At 50.1% G+C, this 25,986-nt stretch overlaps 2 protein-coding genes across 3 annotated transcripts; both read left to right on the top strand.

The window, feature by feature from the left end:
* The first annotated feature begins 5,007 nt into the window (after positions 1-5,007).
* On the top strand, positions 5,008-19,156 carry ABCF2 (ATP binding cassette subfamily F member 2). Of its 2 annotated transcripts, none has more exons than XM_015095448.3 (15): positions 5,008-5,050; positions 5,758-5,960; positions 10,065-10,277; positions 10,920-11,102; positions 11,186-11,357; positions 12,495-12,590; positions 13,848-13,950; positions 15,152-15,247; positions 15,387-15,506; positions 15,598-15,687; positions 16,049-16,159; positions 16,787-16,849; positions 17,053-17,181; positions 17,644-17,847; positions 18,530-19,156. In XM_015095448.3, exons 2-15 carry the CDS (start codon positions 5,801-5,803, stop codon positions 18,665-18,667), a joined length of 1,878 nt encoding a protein of 625 aa, XP_014950934.1. In that variant the 5' UTR covers positions 5,008-5,050; positions 5,758-5,800; the 3' UTR covers positions 18,668-19,156. The 2 variants fall into 2 exon arrangements, with proteins under 2 accessions (XP_014950934.1, XP_012032755.1); XM_012177365.4 differs by having other exon boundaries at positions 5,008-5,571.
* A 3,020-nt stretch (positions 19,157-22,176) lies between these two features.
* LOC105609337 (histone H2B type 2-K1) lies at positions 22,177-24,750 on the top strand. The gene is made up of 2 exons (XM_027969137.3): positions 22,177-22,329; positions 24,471-24,750. The coding sequence occupies exons 1-2, from the start codon at positions 22,198-22,200 to the stop codon at positions 24,705-24,707; spliced, it is 369 nt and encodes a 122-aa protein (XP_027824938.1). The 5' UTR covers positions 22,177-22,197; the 3' UTR covers positions 24,708-24,750.
* The last annotated feature ends 1,236 nt before the right edge of the window (positions 24,751-25,986 follow it).

Genomic DNA, 25,986 nt, shown 5'->3' with positions numbered 1-25,986 from the left:
ACTTCTTTTCATGTGGCCACATTTCTTTTTTTAAAAAAGCAAAGAAAAAAATAAAAATAAAAAAGCAAAGAACAGGTAGAATTAATTTTAATATTTTATATTAAATATATCCCAAATATTAACATTTGACCACGTTATTGTTCAGTTGCTCAGTCATGCCCAACTCTTTGAGACTCCATGGACAGCAGCACGCCATGCTTCCGTCCTTTACCATCTCCTGGAGCCTGCTCAAACTCATGTCCATTGAGTTGGTGATGCTATCCAAGCATCTCGTCTTCTTGTCCCCTTCTCCTCCTGCCTTCAATCTTTCCTAGCATCAGGGTCTTTTCCAGTGGGTCAGCTCTTGGCATCAGGTGGCCAAAGTATTGGAGCTTCAGCTTTAGCATCAGTCCTTCCAATGAATATTTAGGATTGATTTCCTTTAGGATTGACTGGTTTGATCTCCTTTCTGTCGAAGGGACTCTCAAGAGTCTTTTCCAATGCCACAGTCTGAAGGCATCAAGTCTTTGGCACTCAGCCTTCTTTATGGTCCAACTCTCACATCCATACATGACTAGGGGGAAAACCATAGCTTTGACTAGATGGACCTTTGTTGGCAAAGTAATGTCTTTGCTTTTTAATATGCTGTCTAGGTTGGTAATAGCTTTTCTTCTAAGCAGGAGAAATTTCATGGCTGCAGTCACCATCTGCAGTGGTTTTGGAACCCAAGAAAATAAAGTCTCTCACTCTTTCCCCATCTATTTGCCATGAAGTGATGGGACCAGATACCATGACCTTAGTTTTTTGAATGTTGAGTTTTAAGCCAGCTTTCTCACTCTCCTCTTTCACTTTCATCAAGAGAGGCTCATTAGTTCCTCTTTGCTTTCTGCCATAAGGGTGGTGTCATCTACATATCTGAGGTTATTGATATTTCTTCCATCTGCCTTGATTCCTGCTTGTGTTTCACCCAGTCTGGCATTTCCCATGATATACTCTGCATATAGAGTAATCAATATAAAAATTAAGATATTTTAATCTTTTTCCTATCCACATGCAATCTTCAAAATCACCCCCACCTCATGCATATTTCATACTTACAGCATATCTCAGTTCAGACTAGCCACATTTCAAGGGCTCCATAGCCACATCTGGCTAGAGGCTACCACATTGAACAGCAAAGTTTGAGACCCTTCTCAGTTACTAAGTTTCTAGGTAACTGGGTGAAACATTTCCTCCCTTGGGTCTCAGTTTCTTTGTATTTTAAATGAAGAGGCTGGATGCTGCTTCCTGTTCCAGCACTGACGTTCGGTGATTTTCATATTTAGCCAGGCCTTTTCTCCTCTGATCTCTCCCGTCTTATTTCCCCATTTCTTTCCCCTTCAAATCCTAAAAGATGATGCTGTTTAAGTGCTGCACTCAATATGCCAGCAAATTTGGAAAACTCAGCAGTGGTCACAGGACTGGAAAAGGTCAGTTTTTATTCCAATCCCAAAGAAAGGCAATGCCAGACAATGTTCAAACTGCTGCACAACTGCACTCATCTCACATGCTAGCAAAGTAATGCTCAAAATTCTCCAAGCCAGGCTTCAACAGTACGTGAACCAAGATCTTCCAGATGTTCAAGCTGGATTTAGAAAAGGCAGAGGTACCAGAGATCAACATCCATTGGATCATAAAAAAAAAAAGAGAGAGAGTTCCAGAAAAACATCTACTTCTGCTTTATTGACTACACCAAAGCCTTTGACTGTGTGAATCACAACAAACTGTGGAAAATTCCTAAAGAGATGGGAATACCAGACCACCTTACCTGCCTCTTAAGAAATCTGTATGTAGGTCAAGAAGCAACAGTTAGAACTGGACATGGAACAATGGACTGATTCCAAACTGGGAAAAGAGTATGTCAAAGCTGTATATTGTCACCCTCCTTATTTAATTTATATACAGTGTACATCATGTGAAATGCTGGACTGGATGAAGCACAAGTGAAAAGGAACTAAAGAGCCTCTCTCTTGATGAAAGTGAAAGAGGAGAGTGAGAAAGTTGGCTTCACCTCAACATTCAGAAAACTAAGATCATGGCATCTGGTCCCATCACTTCATGGCAAATAGACGGGGAAACAATGGAAACAGTGAGAGACTTTATTTTCTTGGGCTCCAAAACCACTGCAGATGGTGACTGCAGCCATGAAATTTCTTCTCCTCGGAAGAAAAGCTATGACCAACCTAGACAGCATGTTGAAAAGCAAAGACATTACTTTGTCAACAAAGGTCTGTCTAGTCAAAGCTATGGTTTTCCCCCTAGTCATGTATGGATGTGAGAGTTGGACCATAAAGAAGGCTGAGTGCCAAAGACTTGATGCCTTCAAATTGTGGCACTGGAAAAAGACTCTTGAGAGTCCCTTCGACAGAAAGGAGATCAAACCAGTCAATCCTAAAGGAAATCAATCCTAAATATTCATTGGAAGGACTGATGCTGAAGCTGAAGCTCCAATACTTTGGCCACCTGATGCCAAGAGCTGACCCACTGGAAAAGACCCTGATGCTGCGAAAGAATGAGGACAGGAGGAGAAGGGAACAACAGAGGACGAGATCTTTGCATGTTGGACATGACTGACTGAACGGAACTGAACTTTTCCTTCATGCCCAGGTCTGTCCCCTGCAAGAGACCTAAACCCTGGATGAGAATGGTAGAACTTCTAACTTTTCTAGGCCACTCTTACTGTGCTAGAGGAGACTTTGCCCAGCAACTGTTAATTTATGGGAAATCATGGACGTGATTGGTTGGTCTGCAGGTAGATTTAGAGAAGTAACTCGTTAGTCCTTGCCATCCCAAGTCACTTTACAGAGCTGGAGTGGTTCCCAGTACCAGATTTGAGCTTCAAACACTGGTACTGTTTCCTACCAGCAGTGTTATTTTTTTAATAGCGCTGTGCCTTTATTTCCAATCTGTAAAATTGTATTTATACCCACTTTAGAGTCTGTTGGGGGAATTAAATTTGATGGCATAAATGAAGGAGTATAATTATGTTAGTTATCTGTAACCTGAAACCTGCCTGTGACCAGGCATTTTAATGAGGCTGGGAGAGGCAGGCATATTGTAGACCTCCCAGGAGGCTAGGTGCTTGCATGAGTAATTTTATGTGAACCACAATCATATACAACTTCCTTGTTTCATAAAGAAGGGCACTGCAAGCAGTTAACTACTGTCTGTATATCTCTACCTAGAACAATGCTTTGGCCTGTATGGCACTTATTACCTACATGTCATGATCTGTTTCCTTTTTAAATTTTTCATCTTGTCGGTTGAAAAAAAAAAAAGCACAATGTGAGAGTTGTGAGTTAAGTTTTATTTGGGGGCCTAATGAGGACTATAGCCCAGGAGACAGCCTTTCAGATAGCTCTGAGAAACTACTCTGAAGAAGTAGGAGAGGTGAGTATATATATGATTGGCGGCTGGTGGAAGTGGTGGGGGGAGGGGTATGTGCAGTCAAACACATTTTGGCAGAAGGTTGTTCCTAGCCACAAAGAGCAGATGTCTCTACTTTTTTAGACATGAGAAGATGCAAGAAATTGAGCTCATAAAATCTTCCCCAGAAAATATCTGAAGGTCTGTTTTGTCAATTTTCCCCAGAGCACAGAGTGCCTCATTCCTGATCTCTGTCCTGAACTCTTTTCAAGGTGTGTGGACGCTCCATGACTGCAGTAGCTAGTGACCTCATCATTCTAAAACCCGATGGTGAGCAATAACTTTTAGTTGGCATTCTTAACTGTGAGCTCCTTGAGACCAGAGAATGACGTACCACCGTTACAACTCTAGTATCTAGCTCTGAGTCACACCTTGGTGAGGGTTAGTCTAGGAAAAGGCATCCTTAAAGGCAAGAGGTGTGAAATGGCATGGCTTACCTCAGAAACGCAAGTAATTAGATTCTACTGGAGCATCAAGTTTGAGAAGGAAAACTAATCCTATGAAGAAATGAAGTGAGCTCACTTTTTTTTAAAGGGTCGGGGGTCTACTTTTGGATCAGGTGCTTCGCTTAAGCCAAGGAGCAAACTGAGATTTGCAGTTTCCAGGGCCGGAAATAACAGCTTGCTCTGCTCCCTCTAGCCGTGTCCCTGTGAGAGACACTACTGATCAGAAACCTGGAGAAGTATTTGATAGACTACAGATTTAGGATTTGCTTACTGCAGGCTATAGAAGTCCGTGAGGGGTTTTAAACTATGAAAAGTAACGAGGGGGAAGGAAGAAAAAAAAAAAAAACACCTAACGGGCAAGTGACGTTATAAAGGTAAACTCCGAAGTCTGGATTTTCACTTCAGGGTTCTTCCCATCAAACTTACTGGCTTTGGATGGAAACTTAACAAGTTCTGCAGTGGACAGGCAGAGCAGCGACGATTCAGGAACAACGCTCGGCACAGTCTAAAGTTTGGTTATCACTGGACCAGCCTCTAAAGCTTCGGTTTCACGGAACGAGGACGCCTTTCCTTCACGGAGGGATAATTCTGTTCTTCGCATCCTCTTGGAAGCGACGAGCGTTTTCCCGGCCCTCTCTCACCGGTCGGCGCACTCTTCCTCCTCCTCCGCGTACCGCCCCCCGCCATTGTTTCAACCCATTGCTGCCTGACGCCTGCTGGGAAGTGTAGTAGCTCTCTCTGCTGTCTGAGCCGGTTTGGCGGCCCTGATGAAGCCGGTAGCTCCGCATAACCCTTCAGCTATTCCAGAGGCAGGGGAGCCAGGGACGGCGCAGCCCCTCCTCTGAGGAGCAAATCTGGGACTCACCGCTTCCGGCGCCCGAAGCGGACCGCTAGCAGAGAGGGCTCTGGGACTCCAGTCCCCCTCAGGCGCGCGCATCGTGATGACGTCACTGCGGCCCGCGAGGCCCCTGGGATCCGCGGTAGTTCTCGAGGAGCGGGTCTCAGGTTCGGCAGCGGTGGCCGGAGGACGACACTTCCCAGGAGTCTGCGCGGCGGCGCGACGAGAGCCGCGCGAGGCCGTGATTGGCTGGTGAGCCGGCCGCACGCGGAGGAGCTCAAGAAGCCGCTCTGTTGCGACAGAGGCCGAGCGGCGAGGCCCAGTGAGTTGGGGGAAGGGGCGCTAGGAGGAGGCGGGGGCGGGGGTGGGTGCCGGCCGGTGAGGGGGTGAGGCGGAGGGGGGGACGAGAAGAGGGAGGAGGGACTGGGCTGGGATGGAGGCGACTGCAAGGGAGGAGAAGGGGCCAAGAGAGAGAAGCTGACGGGCGGAGGCTGAGGGAGGCTCGGAGGGGTGGTGGTGGGTGGCGAATGAAGAGACTCCCGGGGGTACCCACAACGGGGGGTGGGGGGGAAGACGAGGGCGCCCCGGGGACAAGCTGGACTCGGCGGCCGGGTGGTGTGGAGGGGGAAGACGGGGAGGAGGCCTGAGGTAGACGGGAGGGAGGAAGCCCGGGAAAGTGAGGTGGCCGGCCGGAGCGTGGAGCGCCAAGTTGTGGGGAAACTGGAGACCGGGTACCTGTGCCGAGGGGCAGAACCCGGTCCCTGAAGTGGAGGCCCTGAAAGGAGGAGCGTCTCCAGAGCGAGGCCGTGGGGATTGGTGGACAAAGCCCCGAAGGAAGAGCTGGTGAGATGGAAAGAGCGGCAGAGAAGTCGAACTGGCTGGAGACATCCTGACAAAAGTTGGAAGCGACTTTAGGCTGGGGCGGAGCTGGGTACCAGAAGCTTGCTAGGGAAATACTGAAACGGATGGAGCACAAGGCCCAGGCACTGTGCGGAAGTTTAGAATTTGGGGGTGTTTGCCTTCCTTCAGGCTTTCTGGAAGAACAGTAACGGTTTCCCTGTGGTTCATCACCATGCCCTCCGACCTGGCTAAGAAGAAGGCAGCCAAAAAGAAGGAAGCTGCCAAAGCCCGACAGCGGCCCAGAAAAGGACATGAAGAAAACGGAGATGCCATCACAGAGCCACAGGTGGCAGAGGAGAGAAATGAGGAGGCCAATGGCCGAGAGACCACAGGTGAATAGAGGGAGAGGTGGGTTCCTGGGATGGTTGCTGGGACCCAGTGGATGCCCCTGCTGGAATCTGAGTCGGAGGTGCCAGAGAGTGTATCTGGTGCTACAAACTTTTCATAATGAACCAAACCAGTAGGGTTGGAGCTTGATCAAGGAAACTGAACACAGTTCTCACATACACAGTGGCAAGCAAATATGAGAGTTGTGCTGCCTTGCTGCCCTGTCTTCTAGATTTGGTGGTCAGTTCCCTGCCCCTTTCTGCATTTTCATTTCTACACATGGAGGCAGTGTGCCAGGCTGTTTGCCACCTGATACCCTTGTCCTCCTGGGGCAGTGACTGTACCAACAAGACAGAAACATATGAATTGTCTTATGGGTTTTTCCTGGGAAAGAGATGCATTTCTGTTACAAGCGCTTCTCAAATACTAGACAAGAGATCACTGAATACTGAGGCACTATAAGCATGGGCTTTCCTCTGATAACTTGCAGTCTAGATGGGGAAACAGGGAAATGTGTGATAAAGAATATTCCAGGCTCTTGGCTGTCTATGCCAGCCTTCTTCTTGCCCCTAAAAGCTCTCTAAACAGGCCTTCTCTATTGTCTACTGTTGTCCGTTGAATAGTCACCATGTTTCTGTCCACTTACAAATTGAGGTTCTTATACTCTAATTTTTACACTAGCTACATTTGACATTTCTCTTAGGGCCCAGCTCAAGGTGGTAAAATCTTTCCCTGTCAAGCCTGATCTCAATAATACTGCTATTCACTATATCCTTGTAGTGTCTATCCAGGGCTTCCCTGTGGCTCAGATGGTAAAGAATCTGCCTGCAATTCAGGAAACCCAGGTTCAGTCCCTGGGTCGAGAAGATCCCTTAGAGAAGGAATGGCAGCCCACTCCAGTATTCTTGCCTGGAGAATCCCATGGACAGAGGAGCCTGGTGGGCTACAGTCCATGGGGTCACAGAGTCGGACACAACTGAGCGTGTGCGTGCACACAACAAACACACTGTATCTAGGGTTGCTTTTTCTTTGGCTGGTACCACACGGCATATGGAATCCTAGTTCCTAGACTAGGGGATTCAACCCATGCCCCCTGCAGAGGAAGTAAGGAGTCCCAACCACTGAACCTCCAGGGTAGTCGTCCCAGCATTACCTTCATTGTATCTGTCTCTCCATCTGAATTGTTTGATCTTTGAGTGAAGGGACTGTGTCTTGGGTAATACTTTTTTTGCATGATTATCCTTGCAGACAGATACTAGGTAAAGTTGCAAGAGGAGAGAATTATTCATGCAAGTTGCAACAGAGAGACAGGAATTCCGAAAAAAAAAAAAAAACACAAAACCCAGTGTTTAAAATGATTGCGAAGAGAGAGTTAAATGGTAGGAATTGTCTCCAAAATAAAAATTATGAGGGAGGACTAGTGTAGTCAACTCAGGCAGTTTTCTTCCTGGTCAGGATAGTGGAGAGATGGGAAGGTAAGAATGGTGGGAGGGAACGAGTGGACTGAATTGTGATCTGTCAAGTAGGGTTCTCTCTAGGCTCTCGGGAACAGGGGTTAAGCCTCAATTCTGTAGTACTTTCTGGATGAGTTGGAAAAGTAGACAACCGAATCCCACTTTGAGACTTGTCCACAGTTCCCATTACAAACTTCTTTGCCTTTCTCCCTAGAAAACCAGAATTTGTCAGGGCAAACCCAGCTGTACCACCCCTAACTCAGTCGGGAGCTTTGGGTTTCACCTTGCTTCCTCAGGGAGCTACTCTTCTAAAATATAAAATCTGGGTTTTTTCCCAGCTCTCTCTCTGAAAATATTTCTTATTGCTAGGGACCCAGGGTCGTTTCTGCTTTCATAACTAATGGATCATCTGTCCTCTCTCACAAGACTGGGTCTGCTCTCTTCTCTGAGTTTGGAATTACTTAATTCTCCAACCTGGTAGTTACCATTGCTACATGGTCTTCTTTAGGTAGTGAGATATGGAAAGATCAAGAAATATCAAAGAAAGTGACTTCTGACAAACTACTCAGCCTTTCGAATGTGAGACTCTTTAGGATGGGTACTGGAGTTCATCTGGTCCCCTCGTTTGGGAAATGAATAGAAAGGGGCTGCTTGTGAAGTCTACAGTATTCCTTTTAGTTTATTCCAGAATCCTTTCTCCATTTGTTCAGTGCTGTTCACTTATCTTTTGAGCCTGTTTTCTAGGATGCTATAGGCCAAGACAGTGAGGTATAAGTCTTACTTTTAAAGCTCAGGAGATGACTTAGGCCATAAATGCTATAAAGTGGAAAAGTCAAGTCATTCACAGTTGTGTCTGACTCTTTGCAACCCCATGGACTGTAGCCTACCAGATTCCTCCATCCATGGAATTTTCCAGGCAAGAGTACTTGACTGGGTTGCCATTTCCTTCTCCAATAAACTGGCAAAGATCAAGAGAAAAGTTGTATAGCTGTGTCTCGGTGTCTGCTGGGGGTTGGTCCCAGGATCCCTGTGGATACCAGAATCCACAGATGCTCAAGACTGTCACATAGAATGGTGTATGCAGTCTTCGCATATAACCTGGCACATCTCTAAATTACTTACTGTACCTAATACAACATAAATATAGGAAATAGTTGCCGGTGTGTGGCAAATTCAAGTTTTACTATTTGGAACTTTCCGGAGTGTTTTTTTTTTTTAATCCACGTTTGGATTAAACATGATTTTGGATGCAGAACTGTGGATACAGAGGGTTGGCTGTGTAGCTTTCCTTTAATTTTGATCTTCTTGCCTGAGCACATGGAGATACAGTCCAGAGATCGGTAAACTTTCTCTGTAAAGATCCAGGTAGTGAATATTTGCAGCTCTGTGGGCCATATGGTCTCTGATGCAGCTATTCAGCTTTGCCATTGTGGTGGAAAGCAGCCATAGACAACATGAAAATGTTGGGTGTGACTGTCTCCCAGTAAAACTTTATTTACAAAAGCAGGCAGCTGGCCAAATGTGGCCAGCCTTTTTTGTAGGCCACCCCCTCCCAGGCTAATAATGTTTTTTACATTTTTTAAGTGGTTGTGTTTCAAATGGTAATGGATATACCTACGTAATGGTTGTGATTTTGCTACTAGGGCTATAACCCTAAAATACTTACCATCTGGCCCTTTAAGAAAAAGTTTACTAACTCCTAATCTAGATCATAAACTTCTCTCTACACTGTCTTCTCAAGATCTAGAACAAGGATTGGCACAAAATGGGGCTGTGAGAAGCCTGGTGACTCAACTGTGTAGAAAGGAGACTTTAAATTCCTCTCCTGCATCAGAACTGCCCTGGAACCCTCTGTATTTTCTCGTACTGGTCCCTTCCAGGCAGTATAGCTTCTTGGAATTAGCACCTGGAAGCTCTGTAGGTTGTAGAGGAAGAGAACTGTACCTCTATAGCATCTACTTTCTCTGGGGCATTGATACTAATTTGGGGGCTTCCCTATAGCTCAGAGCTAAAGAATCCGCCTGCCCATGAAAAAGACACGGGTTTGATCCCTGGGTTGGAAAGATCCCTTGGAGAAGGAAATGGCAACCACTCCAGTATTCTTGCCTGGGAAATCCCATGGACAGAGGAGCCTGGCGGGCTACAGTCCATGGAGATCACAAAGAGTGAGACAGGACTCAGCGACTGAACAGTGACAGCTAATTCTTTAATACACACTCATGGAGGACAATTTGGAGTTCTGGCCATTGCTACCGTGCTTCATATCATCTAAGAACAAGAAAAGTTAGAATTAAAAGGACAAGTTGTGAAGTTAAAAATGTCCACGAAAGCAGGATACCAGGGCTGAACTACATGTAGTGTTCACCTTGTTAAAGCTGGTGAAACATCTGAGTCAGCTCAACCTGATCTTGAGCCCTGTTCCTTCAGGACACGCCTCATTCAGCCTTTGGATTTTTATGTGTTAATATGTGGTAACTTAAAGAAGGGCAAAAGCCACAAATGCCCAAGCAGGGGCCTGAGCCCTCAGCCCTCACAGTAAAAGTCTGATGCCCTTCTTACTGAGCCACCCAGATGCCCCAAGACGTGACTTTTTGTGTAAGAGCTTAGCGTGTCTTACAGCCCTCTTACCAGATTGCTTTTCTTTTCTGTCCCCAGAAGTGGATTTGCTGACCAAGGAGCTGGAGGACTTCGAAATGAAGAAAGCTGCTGCTCGAGCCGTCACTGGCGTCCTTGCCTCTCACCCCAACAGTACCGACGCCCACATCATCAACCTCTCCCTCACCTTCCATGGTCAAGAGCTGCTCAGTGACACCAAACTGGAATTAAACTCGGGCCGTCGCTATGGCCTCATCGGCTTGAATGGAATTGGTGAGGCCCTTGGAAAGCAAGGTGGGAGGTATCTCTCCTTGGCTCATCTGTTGCTCATCAAGTGTTTCCTTAGCACCAGCTGTGTACAAAGCTGGGCATTTACAGTATGGGTGGGGGCCAGATATGCTTGCCATACAGAGTAGTCATGTGATAAGTACCATGTGAGTCGTTGCAGGCAGTAGGTGCTGGAGAAGTGGGTAGGAGTGGGTGGGAGTGGTGTGTGAAGTGTCTGTAGGCGCACAGACTTCACATAGGAGGGCTGGGACAGGACGTGGCAGAGCCGTGTCCCATGGAGGGGGCAGTCATAGGCTTTGAATGAACAAAAGGAAAGAAAGGACTCAATAAACGGGGAGGTCTTGGTTTGATTGGGAAAGATTGAAGGCGGGAGAAGGGGATGACAAAGGATGAGATGGTTGGATGGCATCACTGACGCAATGGACATGAGTTGGGTGGGATCTGGGAGTTGGTGATGGACAGGCGAGCCTGGCGTGCTGCAGTCCATGGGGTTGCAAAGAGTCAGACATGACTGAGCGACTGAACTGACTTGGTTTGACTGGAGTGGAGGGACTGATGTAGGGCAGTGACAGGCAGAGCTGTGCTGAGCATCCCCTTCTCTGCATGTTTGTTGCCTGCCCCTCTCAGGAAAGTCCATGCTGCTCTCTGCTATTGGGAAACGCGAAGTGCCCATCCCCGAGCACATTGACATCTACCATCTGACTCGGGAGATGCCCCCTAGTGACAAGACGCCCCTGCAGTGTGTGATGGAAGTGGACACGGAGCGGGCCATGCTGGAGAGGGAGGCTGAGCGGCTGGCTCACGAGGACGGTAGGGCTCCAGACCCAGGGGCGTAGGGTGGCTTCCCCCTGGGAAAGGCCCTGGGAGCCTCACTGGCCACGCACCATCCACAGCGGAGTGTGAGAAGCTCTTAGAGCTCTACGAGCGGCTGGAGGAGCTGGATGCCGACAAGGCGGAGATGAGAGCCTCGCGGATCTTGCACGGACTTGGTTTCACACCTGCCATGCAACGCAAGAAGCTCAAAGACTTCAGTGGGGGCTGGAGGATGCGGGTTGCCCTTGCCAGGTGCGTCTACCCGACCTCTGCCCTCCGTGGCACCCTGTCTCTTCTCAGGGTTGAGTGCTCTCTCCCACAGAACTGTTTAGAACGGGACGGTGGTCAGTCCTTGCCAGATACTGACAGTGTGGAGGAGAGGGGGTAATGTATATGAGCTAAGGAGTGAGCTTCCTGACCCACGTGGTCCCTGTTGGACTTTGGCACCATGTTCAGGAATCCTAGGACCAGCTCTAGGTAAATGGGAGGATAGGTCTGTCTCTTTCCTCTTGACTCCTCTCGCCTCCCTGCTTTTTGGGCTTCAGCCTTTCTAATTCTTGTTATATAAAGATAAATTGTTAGGCAGCTGCTAGGATATCTGTCCTTCTTGCTCTCTCTTGACCTGACCCAGAACCAGTTTCTGTAGGCCATCATTTCTGCACTGATCCCCCAAGAAGTCCCCAGTCACATAAGTGGTTCCTTCCGCAACCCATCTCTGTGCAGAGCCTTCAGGAGGCTTGATACACTGCTTCAGCAAGGCTGGGTGAGTGTGCCCTGGAACACGAGAGCCTTGGTTTCACTTGCTGGCAAGGAGTAGTAGCCTCAGATTCACTGGGGAACTTTTACACACACGGATTTCCTGGCCTCTTCACGGCTGTGCTGGAGTCAGACGTCCGGAAACCTGGTTTCTAAAAAGCACTGCAGATGTGACCGCAGGGGTGGGACCAGCGCTGTCCCCTTGTTCCTCCTGCCTTGAGATGCCATCTAAGAAAAGAACATTCTTGGGCCTCTTTGTTAGAGTCTAACAAACCCACCAGTTAGGTTTCACCTGAATGCTTTTTAGCAGTGTACTTTTTCTGTATCCTTTTGTGTAGCCTGATGGTGACCAACCTCAGTGTAAGAGACTTGTAGACTCATAATGAGCTTTTACAGCTTTATGTCTGAGCTGCATCTTCCCTCTGCTTCTCAGTTCTGTTTTCTGCTCTTTAACCCCCACCCTTCATCTCTGGTTTCTCTCCTACTTCTCACCTTTTGCCTGAGGTGTAGACACTAGAGTTGATTTCAGGGCTCAGTGCAGGCCTGACCAGAGCAGCAGGTAGCAGGCAGGCCGTCCCCTCCTGTGTAGCACGTGGTAGACTGAAGTGATTCTATCTTCTTTCCTATCTTCAGAGCCCTCTTCATTCGACCCTTCATGCTGCTCCTGGACGAGCCCACCAACCACCTGGACCTCGATGCTTGTGTGTGGTTGGAAGAAGAGCTAAAGACGTAAGAGGCGGGGCTGAGGGGAAGGGGCAGGTCCTCAGGGAGGGGCTGAGCAGAGTCCAGGGGAGATGACACCTAGGACCCGCAGTGATACTAGAGCAGTGAGCAATGGAGCAAAGTGAGGCTAGAGGGAAGACCAGACTGAAAAGGTGATGACCGCTTTGTTCTTGTTTAGTGGCTCAGTCATGTCCAACTCGTTATGACTCCATGGACTCTAGCCCGTCTGTCCGTGGGATTCTCTAGGCAGGAATACTGGAGTGGGTTGCCATTTTTCTCTCCAGAGGATCTTGCCCACCAGGGATCAAATCCACGTCTCTTGCATTGCAGGCTGTTTCTATACCGCTCAGCCACCAGCAAAGCCCAGTAACCACCGTTAGGGCAGGCCATTTTGTTAGCTTTTGTTTAGTCTGAAATATATGAATTTCTTTGTTGTATTTTTTTTCCTATTATTTAAAATATAACATCTTTATTAAAGATAATATTTTTTCTTAATTGTATTTGTATCATATTAAACAGGGATCCTTATATAAGATCATGATGCAGTGACAGAGAAAAATAGCCCATATGGCCGTGGCCCTTTGCTTGAGAGCCAGATAACCTGGAAAGTTGCCTTCTAGAAGAAGGCTTTCCATGGTCTCTGCAGTGACCTGGTACCTTCTTTATAAAAAGGAGTGGTTTAGTCGCTAAGTCATGTCTGACTCTTGTGACCCCATGGACTGTAGCCTGCCAGGTTTCTCTGCCCACGGGATTCTCCAGCCAAGAATATTGGAGTGAGTTACTGTTTCCTTCTCCAAGGCATCTTCCCAACCCAGGAATCGAACCTGGGTCTCTTGCATCGCAGGCAGATTCTTTACCAACTGAGCTATGAAGGAAGTAATATGAAAAGGAGAGCCTGGTGATTTTTACTATACCCATTCCAGTTCTTCGCACTGGCTTTAAAGTTTATGGGTGCTTGTGCACACTTTTGATTTTATCATCACTATTACTGCCATCTCCATTCCATTCTTTTGAAAGTTAGAACAAAAGTTTGAGGAATTTCAACTGCCTCACCACACTTTGAAAAATGTCTAGTGTCCTTACACACAGATTGAGCACTGGCAGCTTAAGTGCAGAGAGCTGGGAATTGGCCAGGAAATTTAAAGGACGCTCAGGCATAAGGGTGGGAAAGGATGAAGGTTTTCTGGGCCCGACGTTCAGTTCCCCTGTTGTGAACTGTCTACCGTGTTGAGCTCCTCCCTGATTGGCTCTCTGGCTTTGCAGTTTTAAGCGCATCTTGGTCCTCGTCTCCCATTCCCAGGACTTCCTGAATGGTGTCTGTACCAACATCATTCACATGCACAACAAGAAGCTGAAGTATTATACGGTGAGTGGGCTCCAGCTCCTCCACAGTACCCTCTGTGCTTGCCGATTCCGTGAAGTTCTCCTTTAAAAAAAACTGACTTAGCAGCCCTTTTCTACCTCTTGCTATAAAAAGATGTGGACAGGGAGTTCTGCAGCCTGTTTTATTTTAGTCCCAAAGTAATTGCTTTCAGGCCATAGGCCACGGATTGGCAGCCTGTGCACTGGGTGTATGTTTGCCTTATGCAGAGAGGCTGCCTCTTCACGGTGCCCAGGCAGGCCTTGCTGCCCTCTGCCTTCTTGAGTAGCTGCTTATGAAAAATAGAATTCCTCTTTATTCATAGTAGTACTCACCAGAGGAGTATTAATAGTTCTTAACATAGTTTTTCAGAAATTTCACATGTACTTGCAAGCATTTGTAAAAAATTTTATGTACGCATACCACGATTCTGTCGGTTGAGTTTAAATTTTAATATGTCTTGCAAGCTTTCCATATGAGTATATTTAAATTGTCCCCCCCTTTTTTTTTTCCAGTGACTGCATGGTATTCCATTTAGTGGCTGTCCTGTAACTTAACTTGTCAGACTCTTTGATGGGTATTTAGCTTGAGTCTGGGTGTTTGCAGACGGACACCACGGTAGTCCATAGTGCAGGGTTTGCCAGGTCCTCAATCTGACTGGTCTGGTGTCTCCCCACCTGGAGGCAGTTCTTGTGGCCCGCCTGGGGCTTCAGCCTCTCCAGGTGGGGAGGGGATGCACATGCCCTTGGAAGGCTGTGAGCCTCTTGATGATCAGTACGACAGTGGTTTTCTGGGCTCCTGCCTGGGCTGTGGGTGTCTTTATGGCTAACCCAAGGATTTAGTCTGAAGCCCTGCTTTAGGAAGGAGAGGCACACAGTTTGAAAAGACCTCAGCTTCTAGATTCAGATAAGCTGGTTTTTTATTTTCAATATTTATTTATTTGACTGTGTTGGGTCTTAGTTGCGGCATGTGGGATCTAGTTCCCTAATGATGGATTGAACCTGGGCCACCTGCATTAGGAGCTCAGAGTCTTAACCGCTGGACCAGTGGGGAAGTCCCAGAATATGTTTCTTTAATGCACTTCCTCTTCCCCCGCTGCACCACCTCATAGCCAGGGCCAAGTCAGGTGCCATCTTGAACACCCCCTGAGTGAGGACCCAGGGCTGAGGCTAACGCTGCCCATCTCACCCGGTGCGTCTTCCTGCAGGGTAATTACGACCAGTATGTGAAGACACGGCTGGAGCTGGAAGAGAACCAGATGAAGAGGTTTCACTGGGAGCAGGATCAGATTGCACACATGAAGGTAGGGCCATGAGCTCCTCCGAGAGAGCTGACGGAAGGTGTCTTGGGAGCTGAGGCGGCTATAGAAGTCCTTTACCCTCTCTTCAGATGAATCGTGGGGTACCTGCCCACACACAAGCCCCCTCTCTGCACTCTTTCAGAACTACATTGCTAGGTTTGGTCATGGCAGTGCCAAGCTGGCCCGGCAGGCCCAGAGCAAGGAGAAGACGCTACAGAAAATGATGGCATCAGGACTGACAGAGAGGGTTGTGAGCGACAAGGTAGGGTCTGGTTGGGTGGAATTATGTGGCCTAAGGTGAGGTGGATAAGGAAGGACCTGACTTGATAAACACCTCTTTATCCTCTTCCTAGACGCTGTCATTTTATTTCCCACCATGTGGCAAGATCCCTCCACCTGTTATTATGGTGCAGAATGTCAGCTTCAAGTATACAAAAGATGGGGTGAGTCCTTGGGTGTGGTTGGGAGGCTGGGGTACATTGTACAAGGTGTCAGCTGGCGAGAAGAGTGTCCTGTTTGCTGACCGCATCTGCTAATCCTTGTGGTGCTGGAGAGTTTTCCGGCCTGGCAGCCTGGGTTGCCTCACTGAGAGCCTTAGAGTGGGGGTCCCCTTCAAGTACTTGGAGGGGACATTGCTCAGCCACATTGGTGGGTCAGGGCAATGGGTAGGGGGCTGCCATTGGGAGCCTCCTTCCTCCTCATTCCCGCCGCCTCTAGTTGTGACTGGGGGCTCAGTGCAATTGCTCTGCCAGTTGGATTGATCACCCTACCCCTGGGTCTGTTTCTCTCCCCCGCCCACCTCAGCCTTGCATCTACAACAATCTAGAGTTCGGCATCGATCTCGACACCCGAGTGGCTCTGGTGGGGCCCAATGGAGCAGGGAAGTCAACTCTTCTGAAGCTGCTAACTGGAGAGGTATGGTGCCAACTGGGGGCATGGAATTCCAGCATTAGATGCCAGTGTGTCAGGGTTGGGGGGCAGCATGCAAGGGCCACTGATCTGGGAGGGGGCCTGTGTGCTCTCATGATGAGTGAGCTGTCCTCTGGGGGGCGGGTCATCCCTGGCCAGTGTGATGTTTGGGGCATTTTCTTAGAGAAAACTGGGAGAAGGAGTGTGTGTGAGAGAGAGCCTGTGAGAGGCAACCCAGGCCTGTTCTCACCATCTTCCCGTGTCTTCATTCAGAGCATTTAGATCACGGGAGCGGTTGTGCATTTAGAAATGTTTTTATTGTAGAAAACATATGTTGGACCCCTGCGAGTCCTCTGTCATAGTTCAGTGCATGGGAGAGTAGTCCTTTAATAAGTACCCAGTGGATCGTGTGGTGTGTGTGTCTGCCTCCCCGAGAACATCTGTCTCAGTGTATTTTCTCCTAGGGGCCAGCAGAACAGTTTGTGAGGTGGTGGTACGGGTTCTGTTTTGGAAGTTGTAGGAGTCTTGCTCGGTGTGAATGTATGTTTGCTTCCTGTCTCTGCTTCTGACCAGGTTTCCTTGTCTGTGTGCTTATCTTTCCACTGTCTGCTCTTTTTTTTTATCTTCCTATAGCTACTGCCCACAGACGGAATGATCCGAAAACACTCTCATGTCAAGATAGGGCGTTACCATCAGGTATAGTCCTGGCAGGGAGCGGGGAGTTCCCCAGGGTGTGAGAGCAGGGCTGCGTGTGCCCAGGTCAGCTCCTGGGTGCTTCTGCAGTCTTGAGTAGCTGCCCAGGGAGAGGTAGAGAGACGGTACGTGGCAGGTACCCCAGCAGGCTGCCTTTGAAGAACGCCAGGCACACCTGGGTGGGTTCTTTCTTTCTCCCCGTGTAGCATTTACAAGAGCAGCTAGACTTGGACCTCTCGCCTCTGGAGTACATGATGAAGTGCTACCCCGAGATCAAGGAGAAGGAGGAGATGCGGAAGATCATCGGGCGGTACGGTCTCACCGGGAAACAGCAGGTCAGCGGGCTGGGGGGAGGGCCCCAGGCAACTGGGAGGCGTGGGCTGGGCGTCTGTTTTTCCCTCTGCTCTAGGTGGTTACAGATTGGAGCTCTGAAGTCTCAAGGGAGGGTGGGGGGTGGTGTGCTGGTCTCTGACATGCCCTTGCCCCGAGACTAGCAGGATGGGCCATGGTGTTACAAGCAAGGGAAATTGAGACCTAGGACACAGGGTCCTCTGAACCCAGACACAGGTCCTCTGACGGCTGCACTGCGTGAAGACTCTGTGCCGAGGCAGGGCTTCAGACTTCCAGGTGTGTCCCCTAGGCCCTTGAGGTGCCAGGGTGCCACTGTCTTACTGTGTGATCTTGGGTCTTCCTGAGCCCCGCTCTCTGTGTGATAACAGAGAAGCTATGGGGAGAGGTGAGTCTTGATGCGTGGTGAGGGCAACTCCAGACCTCGTAAATGACGTGGTTCCACGCAGGTGAGCCCAATCCGGAACCTGTCTGATGGGCAGAAGTGCCGAGTGTGTCTGGCCTGGCTGGCCTGGCAGAACCCCCACATGCTCTTCCTGGACGAGCCCACCAACCACCTGGACATCGAGACCATCGACGCTCTGGCAGATGCCATCAACGACTTTGAGGGCGGTCTGATGCTGGTCAGCCATGACTTCAGGCTCATCCAGCAGGTGAGACTCCCAGCCAGGACGCGGTTGGGGGTAGCACCCCCCCCCCCCCATGGCACGTGGGGGACACTGAATCCATGTTACCATGTTTGGGAAAAGGGCGCAGGACGTAGGGTGGAGAGGACCAGATCTTACGGTTCTCTGAGAAACTTAGAAAACCTTCGCAGAAATACTTTAATTCTTCATTAGCTGTTTGGGGCCGTTAGCCTACTTGCCATCATTGGCCAAAATCAGGGAGAGAACTGACTAGCGAACAGGGTACTTTTGCTATTGTTTCCAGGATTCTTCAGCCTAGAAATAGTATTGTACTAAGGAGACTCTGGATTAGACGGAGGGCTCCTGCTTGTCACTGGGGAGAAAGCTGCTGGTCATTTCTCTGAAGCTGTGAGAAAGACGGGGTGGGAACGCAGGGAGCCGAGAGTGAAGCCCTGAACAGGTCTGGGTCCTGCTGGGGAACTGGCAGTTGAGGTGACTGGCGGGTTCCAGCTTGGAAGGCCCCACCCCTTGTTGGGTACGGTGTCTAGATTAGACCATCCTCAGGAATGCTGAGGGGGTGAAACGGAGCTGGATGTGGGCCAGTGGGAGCTTACAGGGTTTTTTTCTCAGATTCCGCCAGGAACAGTCTCTTGGGCTGGGGTGGGAAGGGCGCTGGCCAGGGTGACTAAGTCTGGGGTTTGCTCTCCAGGTTGCACAGGAAATCTGGGTCTGTGAGAAGCAGACAATCACCAAGTGGCCTGGAGACATCCTCGCCTACAAGGAGCACCTCAAGTCCAAGCTGGTGGGCGAGGAGCCCCAGCCCACCAGGCGGACCCACAACGTGTGAGCCCTTGCCGGCCGGGCTGGCTGGGCCGGGCCCCCGGGGCCACATCCTGCATTGCTGCAATACTGCTCCCCAGCCCCTTGCCCCCACCTGCCTTAGCTGCACTCTGTGATCCTATCTACAGCTGGACAGGACCTGTCCGTCTCCTGTCTTTCCAGCTACTGTGTCCATGTCTGGACTCGGCTGGCTGTTGCCGCCAGCTCCTCGCTGGTTCTGACCCGATAGTGATGCAGCCAGAGGCCTCCGAGGGTCAGCCCGCGGGCCCGTGCCCCAGGTTGGCCTGTGAAAAAGCTTAGGATCCTCGTTCTCTGGGTTTTGGTGATGTTGGAGGAATACCCCCCCAGCCCACCACCCCCATTCCTTTCTGCTTCTGGTTTGGAGCTCTGGACCAGGGCCTTAATCCTGGTCGGTTTTTAAATAATTATTTAACGATGTAACTTTTAGACCTGCGTGACATCTACAAAGCGTCCAATAAAGAAAGAAGAAGCCATGGTCCCTGCCTTCCTCCTTGGGCCTCTGGGTCCTCTCCTGCCCCTCCCTGCGGTGCCACCATTCACCTGCCCTCAGCATGGGCTGGGTGCAAACTGAGGACCGTGCTTGAAGAACTCTCTTCCCTTCTGATTTGAACTCGTGCCTTTGCTTAGGCCAGTGGTTCACAAACATTAACGTGCGTCAGAATCAGCTGAAGGCTCATTGGATCACAGACTGCTGGGTCTCGCCTCGGAGTTTCTGGTTCAGTAGGTCTAGTGAGACCAGGAATTGACATTGCTGAGGGTTGCCCAGTGCTGCTGCTGCTGTATTCCTGGTGGAATACAAGAAGTTCTGTGATGTTAGCCTGTCCACGGCCTTAATTTTCATTAGCGCTGCATCCACTTTATCAATACTCCATGCCAGGGCTTTGCTTAGCCTGTCTGAACTTTAATAGCCCATCCAGCCTTTGTGCCACCAGGCTTCCTGCCTGCCTTCACCTCTGAAGTCTCAGCAACCATCCTTGTTTCCTCCAGTGGGGAAACATGCACAGCCATGGTTTCTAAGACAGTAAAACACAAAAAAAGTCCCCGATGGTGTCTAAACCCCCGAAGAGCTCATGGTCCAATGGGAAAGCCAATAAGACGGAAAGGGCATTCATCAGTGCCCTTTAACTTGTAACTTAGATGGTAGGCTACACAGGAGACCTTAAAAGGGAGGGAAGTTTCTCGTGAGTAACTGCCCAGAAAGCTGGGATCAGTGCTCTAACGTGAAAGGTGAGTAGGGTCTTCTCAGATGGCCGTGGAGTCCCAGAGCTGCCCTGGGCAGAGGGGACAGGATATCAGGTGAGTGCCTGTAGCTGAGCCCTAGATTCCAAGGCTGGAGTGAGGGACTCCACTCTGACTCCGCCCCCTGACCCCCAGGGGCCTGGCCTGGTTGCTTTGTGCCTCAAGGCGGGGGCCCAGAGAAAAATGGCTCATCAGTCTGTCCTGAGTGTCCAGAGGTTTGGTTAGGAGGATAATGGGAACAGAGACGGAGAGCTGCTACTTTGGCCAAGGGAGGGCCTGGCTGTGTGAAGAACTGCTGAAGTCTGTTCGGGTCTCCAGGCCTGGAGGAAGGGATGCAGTAGGCTGGTCAGCTTGTCCAGAAAAAACGCTAGCCTCAACATTTTAAAAAATGTTTTAAAAATCCCACGAAATACACATTACTACAAGTGCCTAAAATCAGTGCCTTATTTTGGATCGAGAGTCTCCCTCCTGCTCCTCCAACCCCTGGTGCACAGCCACAGCTGAATGGTGGGAACTGGGGGTGTGGGGGCTTGGTGAGGTGGAGGGTGCTCAGGCGCCTATGGCAGGTGATGCTCATTTGGCTCCTCCCCACCTCTTTATTGGGAAAACCCTCTTCTCCCCACAGCCTGGGCTTATCCCGTTGCTCTCAATTTCCTTAACCACAGCCTTCAAGGACCTGAAATAGTCACAGTAGGTGCAAAGTGAGACCACCGCCTCTGCAGAATAGCACTTTTTTTCCCCTTCCCTTCACAGCTTACTTCCACAGGGGCCCCATGTTCACAGAGAGCACCCCGTGTTTCTCACTCCAGCTTCTTCCAGTCCACCTTCAGCAAAACCCTCCCTGTCAGGCCCTGCCAGCTGTGGTTCCTGCCGCCTTCACCTGTCTGGGCTCAGGTTCCGCTCCATCTTCTGCCTCCCTGAAACCACACCCACTGATTTCTTTCTCCCTTTCCTCCCAATTAAAATCTCTCTTCCTAGTTAAATTGTACCCATCCTACCAGGGGCTTCCCAGGTGGCACAGTGATAAAGAATCAGCCTGCCAATGCAGGAGACGCAAGAGATCCTGGTTTGAATCCTGAGTGGGGAAGATCCCCTGGAGAAGGAAATGGCAACCTGATCCAGTATTTTTGCCTGGAAAATGCAAGATCCATGGGGTTGCAAAGAGTCGGGCACAACTGTGCACGCATGCATGGCCTACCAGACCAGCTTCAAATCTCCATTTATTTCCTGAAGCCAGAGGTTTCTTCTTTTTTTAAATCAATTGTCTATTTCTATAAGCCTATCTTTAAAAAAAAATTTATATATATATGTAGAGAGAGAGAGAGAGAGAAGTAAGTCAGAAAGAGAAAAACATATTTTAATGCATGTATATGGAATCTAGAAAAATGGTATAGATGAACCTAGTTCCAGGCAGGAACAGAGAAAAAGGGTAGAGGAGGTTCATGGAGACCTGGGGGGAAGGGGAGAGCAGGGCGAATTGGGAGAGTCGCTCTGACATATATACATGACCATGTGTGAAGCAGGTAGCTGCCAAATATCACAGGGAGCTCAGCTTGGTGCCCTGTGATGACCTCACTACATTTTTTCCCGAACTCAGTTTCACAAACTTTACCCTTTCACCCTTCCTTGATGGTTTCCGGAGAACCAGTCATCTCTCCAGCTAAATTGTAGGCCCTCGGAGAAGGGGAGGGGGCCTTCCCTGGTGGCTCTGATGGTAAAGAATCTGCCTGCAATGCAGAAGACCCTTCCTCTAGGTCAGGAAGATGCCCTGGAGAAGGGCAACCCACTCCAGTGTTCTTGCCTGGAGAATTCCATGGACAGAGGAGCTTAGCGGGCTCCAGTCCATGGGGTCACAAAGTGAATGAATGAATAAGGCTAGTGAGACTGAGTGAAGAGCACTAGCACTCGGTGGGCGGTGCTGGGGGCCTCGTGCTCCGCTTGACGCTCTCCAGCACTCAGCCATCCATGCGAGCACACGGGTGCTGAGTGAGTGCACAGCCTGAACTCTAACGTGTGTGTCACAAGCATTTTGGGAGACGGAAGGGTGGGGAAGGGGGCTGGTGGAGGCTTATTCAGAGATGGAATCCTCCGGGCGGTGGAGAGGAAGAAGCCATTAGGCTCTTTCAGGATTAACGGAGAGCACGTTCTAAACAGGGTTGGGCCTGGCCCCGCCCCTGCGCCCAGGTGCTGGCCCCCAGCCCCTCCAGGTGGACGGGCAGCTGAACTCTTAAAAGTTCGCCCAAGACGTGGGAAGAGGCCGCTGGGAGGACCAGGAGGATGAGCGCAGAGCACGGACAGCTGCAGCAGTCTGGGGGCCGGCGGGGCCGGAGTCCTGGGGACAAGAAGTCCAGAAGGCGCAGCCGGCGCAAAGAAACCTACTCCATGTACATCTACAAGGTGCTCAAGCAGGTGAGCGTGGGGGGCCACCATGGGCGTGGGGCGGGGGCTGGCGAAAGCCTGGAAAGGGCCTGGATGGGGCTCACTCCCTGCACAAAGGCCCCCGCGCCCCTCTTGTGGGGTCACTCTTCATTTCAGAGGCCCCGGGGGGCCGCTCCGTGTCTGTCCTGAGCCTGTGACGGGCAGGAGGCGATTCAAACATGCTCCCACCCCGGTCCAGAGGCTACAGGGCTCTGGGACAGATGAAACAGTCATGTGGGACCTTAGGTGGGACAGTTTAAGTAAAGGAAGACCACCAGAAAGTGCAGGGCTGACGGTGATCAGGTGTCAAATGTGCTGGTCCAAACAAAAGGGACTAGTTAGCTGTGGCAGAAGCAAGGAGTAGCTCCGATGAACTGCGGTCTCGGGGGAGCCCCCTAGGTGGGCGGCGCTCCGTCTTTGAGGGGCTGAGGGGTTGGTCTACCTTATAGATAAGGAACCTAAGGTACTAAGGGCTCAGCAGGGTGACTGGGTCACGTGACCTGGCAACAGTGGAGGTTACCTCAGACGCCCATCCCCGGCTGGCCCTGACTCTGGGTAAGCCCCAACCATAACCCACACTCAGACTCCCAGTGCACCTGTGAGGACCATCTACTCCTAGGACTCACGCACTGCCACCAAAGGGCACACAAACGCTGCGTCTGAAGGATCCCAGGCCACCTGGCCTCAAATGCTCTGCCCCGCTCAGCAGAGCTGGGCCTGGCAGTGAGCTGCCTGCCCTGGGTCTCCCGTCACCTGCCTGAGTCTCACCCCTTGTGAGACCAGACCCCAGACATGAACCTTGTCTCCGGTCTGAAATCCCATAAGCAATCTGAGTGACTGGACAGCCAGGGTCTCTAGGAGCGCTCTCACGGGGTGGGCCTGGCACCCACATGGACGGGCCAAAGGGCAGCAGCAGAGAAGACTCCGGGGTCCTAATGAAAGTTGAGTGGGAGCTGGTGTTAGTGAGCCCCCTGCAGTTTAGCCTAGCTTTTCGGCTCCAAAGCTGTGAAGGGAGCGTTGCAGCAGGACTGGGCTCCCCGAAGAGAGCTGCTGAACGGGTCCCCCCGGTTGAGGAGGGGGCACTGCCCCGGTCACCTCGAGGGAAGAAGATGTGATGACCAGGGTCCGGCTCAGGCTTCCCACTGTCAGATCCGTGGCCCCCAGAGGCTGTGTGGCGAGGGAGCAGCCGGGCCAGGAGCCAGGGTGTTCGTTCACCTCCATCACTGGCCTGATGTGTTTGTCAGCAGTCACTTCCCTCCCACTTCGCAGAGGAATGGTGGCTCAGATGGTAAAGTGTCTGCCTACAGCACGGAAGACCCTCGGTCAGGAAGATCCCCTGGAGAAGGAAATGGGAACCCACTCCAGTACTCTTGCCTGGAAAATCCTATGGACAGAGGAGCCTGGTAGACTACAGTCCATGGGGTCAGAAAGAGTTGGACATGACTGAACAACTTCACTTTACTTTTACTTTTTGCAGAGAAATGGTGTCTGCCTGCTCACGTGTTAGGATTGTTATAAGGTCCCTCCCGTTTGTTTTACTAGAGATCACCTAGTTCAAAAGCTGGTGTGACAGAAGAGGAAACAGGCTCAGAGGAAAGTGCCTTTTGTAAGGTCCCACAGGGACTCACAGAACAGCCCCAGATCCCAGTCTCCTCACTCCAGTCTGGTGCGGAGAGTATGTCCTAGGTGCGCCCTTTCTGGAAAATAATCTGGTTAACGATCTACCAAGTTATGTGCACCAGCCCTCTAGGAACTTCTAGGAATAACCAGCTTACTCGTACAAGTGTTAAGTGTTAAAGACATGTATTTATTAGAACACGATGTAATAGCAAAAAGTAAAGCACACCCCCTAAATGTCCATGAAGAGAGGGATGGTGATATAAACTATGAGGCATCCATGGTACAAAACGCTGTGCAAACCATTAAATGGAAAAAGAAGGGAAAAAAAGAGGCAGCATTCCTTATCTGTTGCAGTTGGGAGAAACTTTTTTTTTAACTTGGCTATAGTAGTAACCTGTCTGGCCTCTGGAAAGAGGGTGATGAGGCAGCCTTGTGGTCCCCAACTTGTGGGTGGGGCTTGTGGCATCAGGCAGAGCCCCCCTGTTAACAGATTGCTCCTGCTGCTTCCCCAGGTGCACCCCGACATCGGCATCTCCTCCAAGGCCATGAGCATCATGAACTCGTTCGTGAATGATCTGTTTGAGCGGCTGGCCGGCGAGGCTGCCCGGTTGGCCCAGTACTCGGGCCGAACCACACTGACGTCCCGGGAGGTCCAGACAGCCGTGCGTCTGCTACTGCCTGGGGAGCTGGCCAAGCACGCCGTGTCCGAGGGCACCAAGGCCGTGACCAAGTACACCAGCTCCAAGTGACCCGGGGCCCCAACCTTAATAAAGGCTGCACTGCTCTCCTGCATTGTGCTGATTTCAAAAAGGGATGTGTGGAGGTGAGGTGTGGTGTGTGGCAGGATGTCACTACTTGTCACACCTCCAAGATGGAAGAACACTTATGCATACCTCATTAACACCTGCGTTCTGGGTGGGGCCCACAAGTGACATGTGACTCTTTGTAAATGTACAGCAGTCTTATTGTTAGGTGAGATGAGGGACGACCTGGTCTGGGTTAGAATCCTGAGTCTGCTGCTGGCTGTTTCCATCACGCCCTCTCTGGGCCTGAAATTGCACGTGCATCCCCCCTTCAGTATGGGGTTCTGTGAGGCCATTTCTAGAAGACTATTATTTTTGTCCTGTGCTGGGCACAGGGGCTACACAAGATCTACAAGATACAAAAACAAAAGGCCCAAACCAGCTTCAAAGTAACCTACTGGGATCTTGAAGATATTTTTATTTTCCCCTAAGATTTTCTTCCCCTTAATTTCAGAACAAATTGGTGAGAATGTTTTTGAGACTCCTAACTTTTCTTCCCCCATTTTATTTTGGGGAAAAAAAAAAAAAGCAAAAATAGTACCATAACCACTTGTACAACATGCGCCTAGATTCTCTACATAACACATGACCACATTCTCCTTTTGTCTCTAATTCAGCCTCCACGGCGGTGGAGTGAAGGGCTGGCTGGGATTGAGTGAACATTCCAAAATCCTTTATGTTCCCTTTGTAACTTCAAGTTCATATATTGAAAAGGCTCGCTGTAACGATGGCTGAACTGTTGTTTCCTCCGCTGTCAAGCCTACGGTGGAAATGCCACGTGGTTAGAACTAATTATCCAAGCTTTTGTCCCAGGGCAGGACAAAGACTGGCTCAGGAGACCTGGCCCGGAAGCTCAGCTCCTCCCCACTCCCGCTGTGTTTACACTCCTTGCTACTCTAGGCGTGATTCACAGGCCAGCAGCTTCTGTAACACCCTGGGAATGCAGGTTAGGAATGCAGAATCCTGGGCTCTAGCTCAGCATGCTGAATGGGAATCTGCATTTCGTCAAGGTCCTCGGAAGCTCTGGGGACGCGTGGATTCCTCTCCCGATCCTCTGCCTGTCTCTCTCCTCCCCTGTCCTTTGCCCCTTGCCTTATGTATTTATTCAGACGTTCCCCACTTGACACTGAGCCAAAAGCTCACCCCAGCAGACCCAAGCCAGGCTGATATGCTTTGAATATTCCAAAGAATGTACTCGTGAGCCTGAAGCAGTGATGGGGAAACC

Source organism: Ovis aries, chromosome 4, assembly GCF_016772045.2.
Source record: "Ovis aries strain OAR_USU_Benz2616 breed Rambouillet chromosome 4, ARS-UI_Ramb_v3.0, whole genome shotgun sequence".
NCBI lineage: Eukaryota > Metazoa > Chordata > Mammalia > Artiodactyla > Bovidae > Ovis > Ovis aries.
This window is presented reverse-complemented; position numbering and strand designations above follow the sequence as displayed.